At 36.4% G+C, this 15,426-nt stretch overlaps 2 protein-coding genes across 2 annotated transcripts; both read left to right on the plus strand.

Moving 5' to 3' along the window:
- Positions 1-389: 389 nt before the first annotated feature.
- LOC113279759 lies at positions 390-1,323 on the plus strand. Its single transcript, XM_026528428.1, has 2 exons — positions 390-629; positions 775-1,323. The coding sequence occupies exons 1-2, from the start codon at positions 390-392 to the stop codon at positions 1,321-1,323; spliced, it is 789 nt and encodes a 262-aa protein (XP_026384213.1).
- Positions 1,324-1,458: 135 nt separating this feature from the next.
- On the plus strand, positions 1,459-11,757 carry LOC113279760. Its single transcript, XM_026528429.1, has 4 exons — positions 1,459-1,574; positions 1,667-2,133; positions 2,272-2,553; positions 11,489-11,757. The coding sequence occupies exons 1-4, from the start codon at positions 1,459-1,461 to the stop codon at positions 11,755-11,757; spliced, it is 1,134 nt and encodes a 377-aa protein (XP_026384214.1).
- Positions 11,758-15,426: the final 3,669 nt, after the last annotated feature.

Here is a 15,426-nt window from a genome sequence, read left to right on the forward strand (position 1 = left end):
TAACAATATCAATTCAGGTAAAGATTTTGCTTCTCCTAGTAAATTTCAAGTCCTTGTTGAAGTTGCATAGAAACAACAACATACTTTTTCTAAAGTGATTAGTAAACCTGTTAAAGGAAAAATGGTTAAACCTAATATGATCACTAGGAAACAAGCAAATACTTCGGTTAAGTCTAATTCCAATTTGGGAGGTACTAGTACTTCTCAATCAAATCTTACTTAATGAAAGTAATTTTCTGGAATCTCAGAGGCTTGAGAAGAACTCAAGCCAAAGACAAACTGAGAAATTTTGTTAAGAACTTTAGTTCTTCATTACTTTGGATTGCAAAGCCAAAATAAAAGTTTCTTGTAGTATACTTAAAAGTTTAAATTTATCTGGAACGAGTAAAATGGTTATACATAACTCTAATGACTCCATAAAATGGAATATTTGGCTTTTTTGGAATTCATCTCTATCAAGGCCAGTAGTGCTTTCTTCCACAAATCAAGCCATTACTGTTCAAGTGGGGGATGTTATGGTCACTGGAATTCATGCAGCTTGTCTCACTGTTCATAGAAGAGATTTATGGGAAGAATTATTTAATATTAGTCAAAGGGACTGCCCCTGGATGATAATTGGGGACTTCAATGTAGTTTTGAGCTATGAAGAGAAAATTGGAGGAAGAAGACCACTTAGAATTTCAATGCAGGAGTTCAGGAATTGTTTGGAATCATGCAATCTTATTAAAGCTACAAGAACATGAATTAAATACTCTTTTTGCAATAATAGAGCAGGTATTTTTTTTATGTGACATTGATAAGGCCTTTTACAATCTTAAATGGCTGGAAAAGTTTGATGGTTGGTTTTATAAAGTAGGAGTTAGAGGTACATCAGATCATGGACCTTTATTTGGTTCTACTGTCAATATTTGTAAACCAATAAATGATCCTTTCAGATATCAAAATATTTGGGCTTCTCATCCAGGATTTCTTGGTATAATTAAAGATGCATCGAATGAAGCAATATCAGGTAATCCAGCCTTTTCTTTCATGAGCAAGCTAAAGAGGTTAAAGAAAATACTGAAGAAGTGGAACTGGGAAGTATTTGGTGATCTCAGAATTAAAATGAAGACTACTGAGGATGAAGTACTTGCTGCAACCTTATTGTCAGATGCAGATCCTGAAAATTCTGAATTACTAAATAATCTTGTTACATCAAGGGGAAAACAAGAAATTGTTTCAAAACAATATAATGAGTTAATGAGGGACAAAGCCAGAATTAAGTGGGTCAAGAAAGGTGGTGCTAATACAGACTTCTTTCATGCTTCAATTAAAATAAGGTAATCTCACAATAATATAACAGAACTGGAGAACACATAGGGCAATGTAATTACTGATCAAGCTCAAATTTCAACCACTTTAGTAGATCATTTTACAAAGAAGTTTGAATATTTGACTGTCACAATTCATGAGGAGATAATGGAAGCAATCCCCAAGTTAATGATTGAAGAAGATAATATTTTCTTGGATGCTGTTCCCACTGCAATTGAGATCAAAGAGGCAGTTTTTAGTATGAATTCAAAAAGTGCTCCAGGGTCAGATGGCTTTCCTGGTAGTTTCTACAGATTTGCATGGAGCATGATTGGTGCAGAATTAATTGAACAATTCAGTATTGCTGATTTCACAGATTCATTCCTAAAGGACTCAACTCAAATTTTCTATTCCTTCTTCCTAAGAATCAAGGTGCAAGAATAGCAGAACAATTTAGACCTATTGGTTTAGCAAATTTCATCTTCAAGATCTTCATCAGAATTATTACTACTAGAATCAGTTCTTTGATTATAAGGTTAATTTCTTCTCAACAAAGTGCTTTCATTAAGGGGAGGAACATACATGATAAAATAGTGTTAGCATCTGAGATGATAAGTGAACTGAACATAAAAATAAGAGGGGGAAATGTGGGTCTCAAGCTAGACATAACTCAAGCATTTGATTCATTAAGCTGGGAATTCTTATTTGAAGTGCTTAGAAGATTTGGTTTCTCTGAAGTGGGCATTAACTGGATAAGGAAAATCTTTGAGTCTGGAATGATCTCTATGCTTGTCAATGGTGGCCCATGTGGGTTTTTTGGGGTTGGAAGAGGAATCATACAAGGTGATCCATTATCACCCATTATTTTAATTTTTGCAGAGGAAGTTATTTGGAAAAATATATCCAATTTGATATAAGAAGGAAAGATACAAGCAATGGTCACAAGAGGTAACTGTCAACCTTCATATTTGATGTCTGCAGATGATATTTTCATTTTCTGCAATGGTCATAAGAAGTCATTGGATAATTTGATGAACTTACTAAACAAGTATCAACTGTCATCAGGACAAATTGTTAATAGGAACAAAAGCAAATGCTTTGTATGTGGAATTTCTGATACAAGAAGAAATGGGATTGCTGATTATTTACAAATGAGACTTTCAGAACTCCCTAATATCTACTTGGGGGTTATTCTATGTCCAGGAAGAGTCAAAACATATCAAGTTTGGGGGATGGTGGAACTAATGCAGAAAATGCTAGCTGGTTAGATTGGTAAATTGCTAGCTTTCTCAGCTAGATTAACTTTTGTAAAACATGTTCTCTGCAGCATTCCCATCTACAATATGGCAGTTTATAAACGGCCTAAATTTTTTATAATGGAATGTGAAAGAATTATTGATGTGATTTGTAGATAGTGGTAAAAGTGGTTCGATTCTCAGACTTGCGAAGGATAAAATATAGACTTAAATTCTAAAACTAAAATAGAAAACAAACTAAAAATTGTCACAAACTCAATCAAAGATGATATCAATATTAAAAGAACACCGAGGCTAAGATTCCATTATTTTCCAAGTTCAAAGTGATTTAATCCCAATATTTATATTTATGCAATTTTCTCGTTCAAGTTGATTCTAACTTATTGCAACTAGTAGATTCTCAAAATAACAAGTGTAAATCCAAAGCATAGAACATCAAAAACCTAGGTCCAAGTATGTTCTATCTAAAGAAATCACAATTGCTTAACAAGGATCATTCAAACAATTTTCAACCAAGGCAAATAATCATAAAATAATTGCAAATAAATAAATAAAATAGAATATACCACTTCTTGTTGGAAAAATAGCTTCCTCTATCGCCTCAGCAATGGGGTTTAGCTCCTCATATTAATCACTTGCTCAAAATACATGTTTGTTGCTCAAAATTTGATTAAAGATGAAAAACTATAACACTGGATGTTTGCAACGATGTATTGGAGTTGCAAGACAAAGGACTGACTGTTACAAAGAAGTCACTGTAGCAACGTTACAAATTTGAGACGCTGTTCTTATTTGCAGCGGATGTTCTTCTTCAGCAGCAGCAACATAATACGGTTTCCTGTAACTTGATCAATATGGCTCTGTAGTGTTTCTAACTCCTCTGCGACTGCTCCAACAAATTCGTTCTCTTTTCTGGGACTTAAACACACCTTTTATACTACTCAGAAACCTAAAAATAACGATTAATTCTCGCTTTTTCTTTACGTGCAACTCACGGCAATAATCTCTTCTGCCGACTTCCCTAGCCAATTCTGAGCTTTCCCGATTGTCTTAAACTCTTCCTTAGATAGAATACTACCTTAGGAAACAATTTCACGCGTTTAGTCTCCCTGAATTACCAAAAATCAACCCAAACAGAGACCCGTACAAAACTCAAACTCTGTTTCCTTATTTTGGATTATCCAGCCCAATTCGATTGATTCCAGCGCACATACCAGGCTTGTTTAGTTGAATCACGTCTAGCCTAGCAAATTTCAGCGATTGAATCTCACTCAAACATCTTTGAAATCCAAACGAAAATTTGGTTGCTCACTGGTTATTTTTCCCGCCAAAAATATATTTGAATTTTGAGAAGAAAGTGACCTCCCCCTATCCTGTGCTGGTCTCCCTTTAGCAGCTGCCTGGAAATGGATGCCCCTTAGTAATTAGGTCACCCCTTATCCAAAGTGAGAATCCGTATAGTAATTTTCTCCCACGAGCGCAAAAACCACTTTTTTAGCCAATTTCGCCGCAAAAGCTTATTTCTCCAAAAATACCTACAGGGACATAAAAAGCCATAATAAATATAAAATCGAGCACTAATAATATATACAATTGATATTATATAAGACACAAAAATGTACCTATCAAATACCCCCAAACTTATTATTTTCTAGTCCTCGAGCAAATCAAATAGAAAATAAAATCCTAACTCACTGTCGCAGGCATCGTCGATTGCATTTAGCGTATGCAATAAGCCTTTAAACCCCTAGGTGGCCCTAGTGGCCGAGTTATAGTCTCGGGAGGGCTTACAAGAGATATACCCACAAAACCTTTACTCCAGACCTTAGTTATCTACGCAGAACCTTGGAAGGCACTAAAGAATCTCCTTGGTTGGCATACTTATTGACTACATGAGGAAGTACCCTGATGCGAAATTCCAATTGTTGTACACGAGTTTGCACTCAAGCATACTAAAATTCATATAAAGTGACAAATCTCTACTCAAATAGTTGCACTATGGACATCAATATCCGGAGTCCAAACTAATCACATGGATAGATCAAGAAGATGGATATAGGAAAACATAGATGGTTTTGATGTTTACTAAGTGAACAACGTTTCCCATATCTGTCTGAAGGCCTCCGCCAAAATGAACCTATCCTAATGGATTGAGATATTAGTCTGACTAATATCAACACACTGGCATATACAAGGGAACCAGTGGTCGATAACCTAACTCTAGGTCAACACAACTGGCATATACAAGGGTACCAGTGGTCGACTTTATTGAATTTGTTCCTTTTGGACAAATGGTCTGGTCTCAATTTTTTTTTCAACTTTTGGTAACTACCAATTTTTTTCATGGTATCTCAATCACTCTAATTCACCCTAGCATTGGTAACAACTTGAATCGTGGGCCCCACCTATCACTTAGAGAAATATAGTTTAAAAACAAAATAAAATAAAAATAGAAGTGAAAAGGACTCAACGAGATATGGTGAAACTATCATGTTATTTCTAACACCTGAGCTCTGTGCTTTTATGAATAGACTCTTTAGATGTTGCCATCTAATCAGATTGGTTCCTCAACTCCTACAATCAAAATGCTTCCATTCACTTAGGTTAGTTAGTGCCATCCTTAATAAACATAAATTTATAGGATCTGGAGTTTATTAATGCAACTAAAAAGTTTCTCCCCTACCCCCAAACTTAAATCTAACATTGTCCTCAATGTTCTAAAGATGAAATTAAAAGCATGAACAAGGAGAAACAATTACCATTGAAGCAAAAGAGTTAAGGAAAGATATTACCGTGTTGCATGAGATTGGGTTACCTCCCAAGAAGTGCTAAGTTTAAAGTCTTCAGCCAGACATCAAGTTTCATAAAATGGCTAGTTACCTTTCAAATCATATATCAGTAGTCGAAATAACTGTGGGTCATCAAAACCAAATAAAACTGCCACTAATATGAAACAACTGCACAGGATCAGAAAAAATAACATAAGGAGCACAACCTCATTGAAAGTTTCTTGCAAGACAACTGGATTGGGCTTCATATGAGTGTCTTGAAAAATAGATTCATCCAAAAAACGGGACTTTAATAGTTGGATTTCCTCCTGGATAGTATCGGGAGGATCGGGTTGAGGAGTCTGAATAGACTCAAGTGATACCTCATATGCAGTAGGCTCGAGTCCCAAGTTAGGGACTTCTATTTGACGATCACTACCCCCAAACTTAGAATTTTGGGTGTCTCTAAATAGACTAGTCAAAATATTTCTAACTTCTAGACCATCAGGTTCCTGAAAAAGGTCAATTGCTTTCTCTGAATTATAATGGGGTGGTTCATCCTCTAAATTATTTTGAGGTATACTAGCTGTAGGACTTATATGTTTCATATCCTGTATGGTCAACCCTAGAGTTTCTTTATTGTCTTGAAGCAAGATTTCTGGCCTGCTATCCTGATCGAATGCTATAATCACATGCAAAGTCTTAGATGGCCCTAAGAATGCAGATTTAGGGTCCAACTTAGGAGGCTCTTCTAAACAAGGGATTAAGGTAGACTCAAAAGCTTGTAATGGTTCGAACCTAGCTTTCCATTTATCAGTATCTAACATAGGAATAGAATCCAACATAGCATTCACTTGTTCAATGTTGCTATCTTCGTCGAAATCCATGTTAAAGTGGGCTAGACAACTCTCTAATGGATCTTCCGATGCGATATTTGGTAATGACTCCTGAACTAAGGTTCCTATCATGTTCACCTCTTCAATGCACGTGTCATCTAGCTAAGAATGTAGCTTATTGACATTAAAAATATTTAACTCAATAGTTATATTACCAAAAGATAGATTCATAATACCATTTCGACAGTTTATGATCGCATTAGACGTAGCTAAAAATGAGCGACCTAAAATCACAGGTATCTGGTTCTCTGAGTCAGGGACAGGTTGGGTATCTAAGACCACGAAATCCACAGGATAAATAAACTTGTCGACCTCAATAAGAACATCCTCGATAACTCCTCGAGGAATTTTGACAGACCTATCATCTAACTGCAGTGTTATCTGAGTAGGTTTCATTTCAACAAGACCTAGATGTAAGTACACATGGTACGGCAGTAAGTTCACACTGGCTCCTAAGTCAAGTAAAGCTCTTTCTACCCGGTGTTTACCTATTGTGCAAGCAATGGTTGGGGAACCTGGGTCTTTGTACTTTGGAATGGTAGTGTTCTGAATGATTGAACTTACATGACTAGCTAAAAAGGATTTCTTATGGACGCTAAGTTTTCGCTTTCGCGTACACATATCCTTAAGGAACTTGGCATAAGCAGAAATTTGCCTAATTGCATCTAATAAAGGAAGGTTTATGGTAACTTGCTTAAAAACCTCCAATATGTCATTAAAGTTCGATTCCTTCTTTGTTGGTGCTAACAGCTGGGGAAATGGGTCTCTAGGCACAGGATCAGACCTCTCAGGAACCGAGTCAGAATCATTGGAATTTTATCAGTCCCCTCAGTTAGCGGTCCTGAGGGATGAGATCCTGAGGGGTGAACTACAGTATGTTCACTATCGGGCTTGTTTACCTGATTGTCTACTACTCTACCACTCCTAAGGGTTCTAATAGCATTCAACTGATTCGATGGTTGTGCACCTACTTCATGAGATCCTCTAGGGTTGGGTTGAGTTTGACTAGGAAACTTACCTCTTTCTCTTAAAGACTCATTTATATGACTAACCTGGGTTTTCAACTCGGAAATAGCCTGAGAGTTAGCCTGACCTATTCTCTTATTTTCTTCTATACCTTGAGCAACAGATTGCTGAAACTACATAGTGTTACGAGTTAACAAAGCAAGAGACTCTTCTAAACTCATAATCTTCTTATCCGGAGGGTTCTGAAACTGTGCCGGGGTTGAATGATTCTTAGTATAGCCAAAACCTGGGGGAGCTTGAGAGTTACTAGACTGACCTTGATTCTGGCCCTTAGACCATGAAAGGTTGGGATGGTTTCTCCAGCCAGGATTATAGGTTTCTGAATATGGGTCAAACTTCTGACGGTTATCAAACCTAGTATTATTATAGAGAGCATTGGCTTGCTGTTCAACAGTATTGCCTTCCCAAAAAGGCTCTATTATACCACTAGTATGACCCACTTCTAAAGCTTATAACCTTTTTTCTATAGCAGCAATTTTGGCATCTGATTCGTAGCTCTCTTCTACCCTATTAACGTTTCCTCTGCCTAGAAGAATTGTTTTCTGGGGTACCCTATTACTTTCCCATTGTTGGGTCTTTTCGGCGATTTTATACAAGTATGTCATCGCATTATCAACTGTTTGGTTTTCAAACCCACCTGTACACATGGATTCTACTGTAGTTGTGGTGGGATAATCTAAACCCTCATAAAGGATCTGAACTAACCTAACCTTTTCTAAACCATGATGAGGACATTGGGCTAATAAATCATTGAACCTTTCCAAATACCTATATAAAGGTTCTCCCTCCTGTTGTGTAAACGTGCAGATTTGCATCCTAATAGACGAGGTTTTGTGCCTAGGGAAAAACTTGTTCAAAAAGGCGGATGTAAGTTGTTCATAGGTTTCAATTGATTTGGAAGCCAAACTATACATCCACGATTTGGCTTTATCTTTTAAGGAAAAGGGGAATAACATGAGTTTTAAAGCATCATCATCAAGGTTTCTAATTTTCAGGGTACTACAAATTTCCTCAAAGTCCCTAACATGGAAATAGGGGTTTTCATTTTCTTTTCCTAAAAAGATTGGGAGCAACTGTAAGGTTCCAGGCTTAAGTTCATAATTTGCTTCAGTTTCAGGTAACTTGATACACGAGGGACGAGTAGTCCTAGTAGGATTCAACAAGGCTTTCAAAGTTGCCATTTCTGGCGCTATTGGACTATTAGGGATTTTCTCTTCAGATGGACGTTCAAAAACGGAATCTTCACGAATCAGACTCTCTAAATTGAGGTAATCAAGACGCTTAGAACTACTAGGTTTCTCTTTAACAAATCTACCTAGGGCGTCTCTTTTACGTTCATGCATGCAACATAATACGGAAGGGAATTCTATGCAAACACAAAACAAGGCTGACTCAACCAAATCAAACCTAAATTTCTAGCAAACAAAAAGCATGACGACTCCACTTAGATTGTCACTAGACCAGCTTCTATTCTTTCGAAAAGGAACTCGTTACAATCTGAGCAAACCCCTCTGGAATCAATCCGAGTCAAAGTAAGTTGAATCAAGGCGAGGGAAGCTCAGTGGAGCTTTGATACCCAAGGCCTCATCGGTTACAAGGCGGCGCAGTCACACATTCAACTCACAGAAACCGTCAAGAACTTAGAAGTATGCTCAAAAGAGTAACCAATATTCTTCGAACGACTTTCCTATTAAGCTCGTTACCCTATAGGTCTCGTTCTAGTCAAAATTTTAGGCTTAGGTTCGCGCTTGGTTTCGTGTTCCTAAGGCGGGCAAGAAGAGAACGGTGATGAAATACGAACCCTTATCTTGTATGGCCAGTCCTTGCCCTTTACTAGGAATTAAAAGCAAATGTATTCAAGTCCTCAACATATATTCACCTTAAGGAATACAGTAAACCCGCTGACAGGGGATTCACGGGTGTTTCGAAAAACTTACCTCCCGTACAAGATGGGCGAAGAACCGCTGAAGTCGACTCGGGCCACAACTCCTATGATATGTACGAACCCGAGGGGCCGAGGTGATATCGTAATCACCGTCCTTCCCTGCACACAGTTTGTATTTAAACCAACCCTTCCTTAGGGTTTAAAAATAATAATGTCCAAAGTCCAATGTCCAAGTGTCCAAAAAGAAAAGAAAAAATTACAAAAATAGCAAACCCTAATACAGTTCTCTCTCTCTTTTTTTTAATAAAGAAAAATAAACAAACTCTAAAAAAATAAAATAAAATAAAATATCTAAAAAGAAATTGTCTTCTTTTCCGTTCTTTTCGCTTTAATCTTTTGCTCCAAGTCTTTATGCTTTAAGTTCCAGTCTTTACGAAATCACCAAACTCCTTGGCTCAATTCGCTTTATGATCCAAAACCTGTAGACAAAAGACAAATACCCAAAAACGTAAAAAAGAACAAAAATAAAAAAGACCTAAAAAATTAAAAATTAAAAAATAAATAAAAGAAAACTAAGTCTAAAAACCCTAAAAGCAAATACGCGTCGGCGACGCCAAAAATTGATGTGATTTGTAGATAGTGGTAAAAGTGGTTCGATTCTCAGACTTGCGAAGGATAAAATATACACTTAAATTCTAAAACTAAAATAGAAAACAAACTAAAAATTGTCACAAACTCAATCAAAGATGATATCAATATTAAAAGAACACTGAGGCTAAGATTCCACTATTTTCCAAGTTCAAAGTGATTTAATCCCAATATTTATATTTATGCAATTTTCTCGTTCAAGTTGATTCTAACTTATTGCAACTAGTAGATTATCAAAATAACAAGTGCAAATCCAAAGCATAGAACATCAAAAACCTAGGTCCAAGTATGTCCTATCAAAAGAAATCACAATTGCTTAACAAGGATCATTCAAACAATTTTCAACCAAGGCAAATAATCATAAAATAATTGCAAATAAATAAATAAAATAGAATATACCACTTCTTGTTGGAAAAATAGCTTCCTCTATCGCCTCAGCAATGGGGTTTAGCTCCTCATATTAATCACTTGCTCAAAATACATGTTTGTTGCTCAAAAGTTGATTAAAGATGAAAAACTATAACACTGGATGTTTGCAACGATGTATTGGAGTTGCAAGACAAAGGACTGACTGTTACAAAGAAGTCACTGTAGCAGCGTTACAAATTTGAGACGCTGTTCTTATTTGCAGTGGATGTTCTTCAGCAGCAGCAGCAGCAGAATACGGTTTCCTGCAACTTGATCAATATGGCTCTGTAGTGTTTCCAACTCCTCTGCGACTGCTTCAATAACTTCGTTCTCTTTTCTGGGACTTAAACACACCTTTTATACTACTCAGAAACCTAAAAATAGCGATTAATTCTCGCTTTTTCTTTACGTGCAAGTCACGGCAATAATCTCTTTTGCCGACTTCCCTAGCAATTCTGAGCTTTCCCGATTGTCTTAAACTCTTCATTAGATAGAATACTACCTTAGGAAACAATTTCACGCGTTTAGTTTCCCTGAATTACCAAAAATCAACCCAAACAGAGACCCGTACAAAACTCAAACTCTGTTTCCTTATTTTGGATTATCCAGCCCAATTCAATTGATTCCAGCGCACATACCAGGCTTGTTTAGTTGAATCACGTCTAGCCCAGCAAATTTCAGCGATTGAATCTAACTCAAACATCTTTGAAATCCAAACGAAAATTCGGTTGCTCACTGGTTATTTTTCCCGCCAAAAATATATTTGAATTTTGAGAAGAAAGTGACCTCCCCCTATCCTGTGCTGGTCTCCCTTTAGCAGCTGCCTGGAAATGGATGCCCCTTAGTAATTAGGTCATCCCTTATCCAAAGTGAGAGTCCGTATAGTAATTTTCTCCCACGAGCGCAAAAACCACTTTTTTAGCCAATTTCGCCGCAAAAGCTTATTTCTCCAAAAATACCTACAGGGACATAAAAAGCCATAATAAATATAAAATCGAGCACTAATAATATATACAATTGAGATTATATAAGACACAAAAATGTGCCTATCAATTATCAGGAATTTTTTGTGGCCTGGTGATCCTGCAGTTAAAAAACTAATCACAGTCAAGTGGGATGAAGTTAACGCTCCAATAATTGAAGGTGGCTTAGGATTAAGGAGGTTGGAAGTGATGAATAAAGCATTGCTGATGAAACTCTTATGGAAGATTGAAACTGAAGATGTTGAGTGGACTAATTTCATGAGATCAAAGTACAAAAACAAGAACAATGAATGAACTACTTCTTACAAACTGTCATCCATTTGGCCAGGACTTAAATGTGTCATTACTGAGATAAATAATAACAAAAGATGGATTGTAGCTTATGGAAAATCAATCTCAGTATGGAAGGATGAATGGATCAAGGATTACGATTTTATTGAAAGATATGCAGAAGACCAATTTGTTCCAAGTAATATAAATCTGAAAGTTGCAGATCTAATTGTGGATGGTGTATGGAAAATTCCAATACAAATATTCAATTACTTTGAGAAGAATGAAGTGCCAACTATTGGAGATGGACCTGACAAACTGATCTAGGAGAAAGATTTGAATGGATAATTTTCAGTTGCTAGTGCAGCACAACAAATAAGGAAGAAATTTCCAGTAATATCTTGGTCAAAACAAGTATGGGATCCCAGTGTACATACATATACATCTACCAATTTGTGGAAGATTCTAAGAGGGGCTTGTGCAACTGAGGAAGCTGTAAGGAAGAAGGGTTTCTCAACAATATCAAAGTGCTATATGTGTGGCAATGCACAAGACACGATGACTCATATTTTATGGGAATACTCTTTCAGCACTAAAATTTGGCATTGGCTGGGAGGTATTTTCCACTTTCTTAATCCCACATCTTTTGAAGAAATACTGAAACTTGCAAAAAAGAAAAGTAAAGCAATTCAAGAAATCTGGTGCAACAGTGCTTTCAAAGTAATGGTGGAACTCTGTCATACAAGAAATAAGAAAATTTATGAGAATGAAGAGCCAAACTTTGAAAAATTTAAACAGAGTATATTATTTTACACAAAGGAATGTGGAGTAAGAATGAAAGGAGCCAAGTGGGGGAATATGTATGATCTGCAAATATTACTTCACTTTGGAATCACAGGGATAGCTACAAAGATAACAGATATAAAGCAATGTTTTTTCAAGCTGCCTGAAAGAGGTCAAGTTCTGATATGTTGTGATGGTGCATCAAAGGGAAATCCTGGTAATGCAGGCCTGGGGTTTGTAGCAAGGGATGACAGTGGTGGATGTTTGGGAGCTGCTTCTGGAGGATTGGGAATAACAACAAACCATCTGGCAGAAGTAATGGCCTTGATAGTTGCTGGTGAATGGGCTGTGAAGAAAAAATATAAGAAGGTATGCTTCAGCTTAGACTCCAAAGCAGTTTTACTTGCTTTTTGCAATACCAAAATACCCTGGATAGTGGTGAGCAGATGGAATAACATAAGAAAGTTTATCACTGAAATCACTTTCTTACATTCATATAGAGAGATTAACTTCTCTGCTGATAAGTTGGACAAAAGGGGTGTACTTCTTACAAGAGGGACAATCATCTACTATGAAGACAAACCAACTTTTCTGAGTTAGTTGGAGATGGAAGATGGTGTGTACTTCAGATTCAGTTCCTAAAATGGAAAATTGATGTATAACCACTCTGTTCAGAAAACAGTGTTGGTTTGGTTGGGTTCACAAATTTTATTATTTTTGGGCCTAATGTAATGGGCTGTTTTTTTGTTAATTTTGTGCCTTGAATATTTCATGGCCTTTTTGTAACTCTTTTTTGGTAATAAAATTTAATGATTTATCAAAAAAAAAAATCAGTCTTACAAACTGGGAAAAATGTTATTAGCCGTATTACATGTACTCGTACACGTAGCGGAGTAGATATATGTCGACTTGCAGATTTCTGGTACGCATATTGTTATGCACATCATAAAAAATATGTTTTTACTCGTGAACCGGATCAGTATGGATACCCGTATGCAAACCGAAAATAAATTGTGGTCACGAAACCGGTTTGACATCCATACTGGTACACGTACCAGAAATTTTTTGTGTTCCGAAACTCGGCTTAAGTGTCCATCCTGGTACGCATACCAAAATAGTTTTGTGGACTCCGCAACCGGTTATAGTCTTAAGGTACACATACTAGTACGCATACTTAAATAATTCTGTGAACTCCCAAACTCGGTTGTGCTTAATAGTTCACAAACCGGTACATGTATTGTGACTAACCTGACTCACAAATGGCTATGGTATTTGTACCTTGTACATCTACTAACCATGTCGATAATTTTCAGATGCGATAAAACTATTTCTATGAGATAATTAGCATTTGATAAACCTCTAAAAACACTAGACTTAACTCAAGGTTAATGTTAAGTGTTTATGAAAATGAATATTAAGCTTATAAGTTCAAATCGGTTAGTGTCGGATAAACACCTTAAACATAATCTTTATACACGGTTCAGTTACGGTTTTACCTAACTAGAGTGTATATCTTGTTTATGTAAAGCAGATTCAAAGATTCATCTAACAGTGGATATTGGTTGCTTGGTTCCAAAACTATCTTAGCTTAAACCTAAAGCAACCTATGCTTTGAATGTCTATAAAAGGGTAACTTCAAGCAACTGGGATCTTTAAATTGCGACACTACTTTTGGTGTGTCCTAGTTGTTACTAGAGTAGTCTTCTCCAGAAACCCTTTTAGGGTTTAGCGACTACAAAGACTTCATAGGGATTTGTGAAGCCAGGTCCAGTTATCTTTTATCTTGATAACTCGAGTATCCTGATCTTGATCGATTGTTGATCTGATCACTCGATCAAGATAGATAGAAATCAACAAAGTTCTCTTCTTCTAAAACTTTGTTTATTTCATAAGTTTTATACTTGTGAGGTGAATAATAATCTAGGCTGCACTTCGTGTTGCATAAGTCCGGATTTTAAGGTTAGTTAGACTCTGTCTATTGCTATCGATTTCCATCACCTTGATCAAACTTTTTGATCGCAAAGGAAATCATAAATATGCTTAATATGTGGGAGGAATATTGGTTTAAGGTCTTCAATTGAGTTGAAGCAACTCTTAATTGGTGTGACGTCAGCTAAGGGAATCAATTGCGCGGAGTCCTGCGGGGATTCAAGAGGCGTAAGGAGCGCGATTGTACCTTAATCAGTGAGAGACTCAATTAGGGACCAACTCCATTCCAGTCCGAAGTTAATTGGTATTAGGCTAGTGTCTGTTGCGGCTTAATACAGTTTGGTGTTCAATCTGGACTAGGTCCCGAGGTTTTTCTGCATTTGTGGTTTCCTCGTTAACAAATTTTATGGTGTTTGTGTTATTTATTTTTCCGCATTATATTTGTTATCTTTATAATTGAAATATCACAGGTTGTGCGTTAATCAATCATAGTAGATACACTTGACCTTGTTTGTAGGATACAGTTTGATTGATTCTTGGATATTGGTCTTTGGTACCGTCCAAGTAATCTCTTTGTAATTAGGTTCACGGATTTGATTCTGTAAACATTCTAATTACAAGAGATAGAGAGAGAGATAACTCTAGATATTATTCCTTGATTGAGTTGAACTCTCGGAGTTGTGTTGAGTTTGTCCATACATATAGCTTAAGAAAAATTTGGTGGTGTATTTTGGTACCCCCGTGCTTTTAATTGGAATCAGAGCAGGCAAACACGTTAAGACCTAATAAGTCCGTGTATGAAGTAGTTTGAATATATGGACATGAGTAAAATCTCTGATAAACGTTGCACCAGTTTAAAATAAATTGTTTCTATGGATTCTGTAGTGGAGTCTGACTTTTCGAACTCTCTTAGAGACGGATATTATGGTTTCATAAAACAGTTGGATATTGATAAGCGTCATCATTATTATCTAATTGATGAGTCTGACTCAGAAGTAGAACGAAAAGCATCCAAAAAAAGTTATGATATTTTCAAGTGTATAAAAATACAGACTTCTAAGGTCATTCGGCTGAAACACAAAGTCAATACTCTTATTGGTATTATTTTTGAACATGATTCCAAAACAAGGATATTTCTTGAGAACATGCCAAAGTGAAATCGAAATTCTTTCACTTGAAGCTGATATCAAAGATAATGCCTTAGAGATCGTACGACTGTCGATTAAGGACTCTGCTCCACGTTGCGATAGTGAATCTAGAGAAACTACCACGAAGAAAGTCTTT

The sequence above is a fragment of the Papaver somniferum genome, chromosome 5, assembly GCF_003573695.1.
Source record: "Papaver somniferum cultivar HN1 chromosome 5, ASM357369v1, whole genome shotgun sequence".
Classification (NCBI taxonomy): Eukaryota; Viridiplantae; Streptophyta; class Magnoliopsida; order Ranunculales; family Papaveraceae; genus Papaver; species Papaver somniferum.

Bases quoted from the DNA above. Each gene is read 5' to 3' on its own strand.
- LOC113279759 (XM_026528428.1), top strand. From the start codon at position 390: ATGGTTATACATAACTCTAATGACTCCATAAAATGGAATATTTGGCTT. The intron at 630-774 runs GTAGTTTTGAGC...ATAATAGAGCAG, and splicing joins TGATAATTGGGGACTTCAAT to GTATTTTTTTTATGTGACAT.
- LOC113279760 (XM_026528429.1), top strand. From the start codon at position 1,459: ATGGAAGCAATCCCCAAGTTAATGATTGAAGAAGATAATATTTTCTTG. The intron at 2,134-2,271 runs GTGATCCATTAT...TGATGTCTGCAG, and splicing joins TGGAAGAGGAATCATACAAG to ATGATATTTTCATTTTCTGC. The intron at 2,554-11,488 runs GTTAGATTGGTA...CCATTTGGCCAG, and splicing joins AATGCAGAAAATGCTAGCTG to GACTTAAATGTGTCATTACT.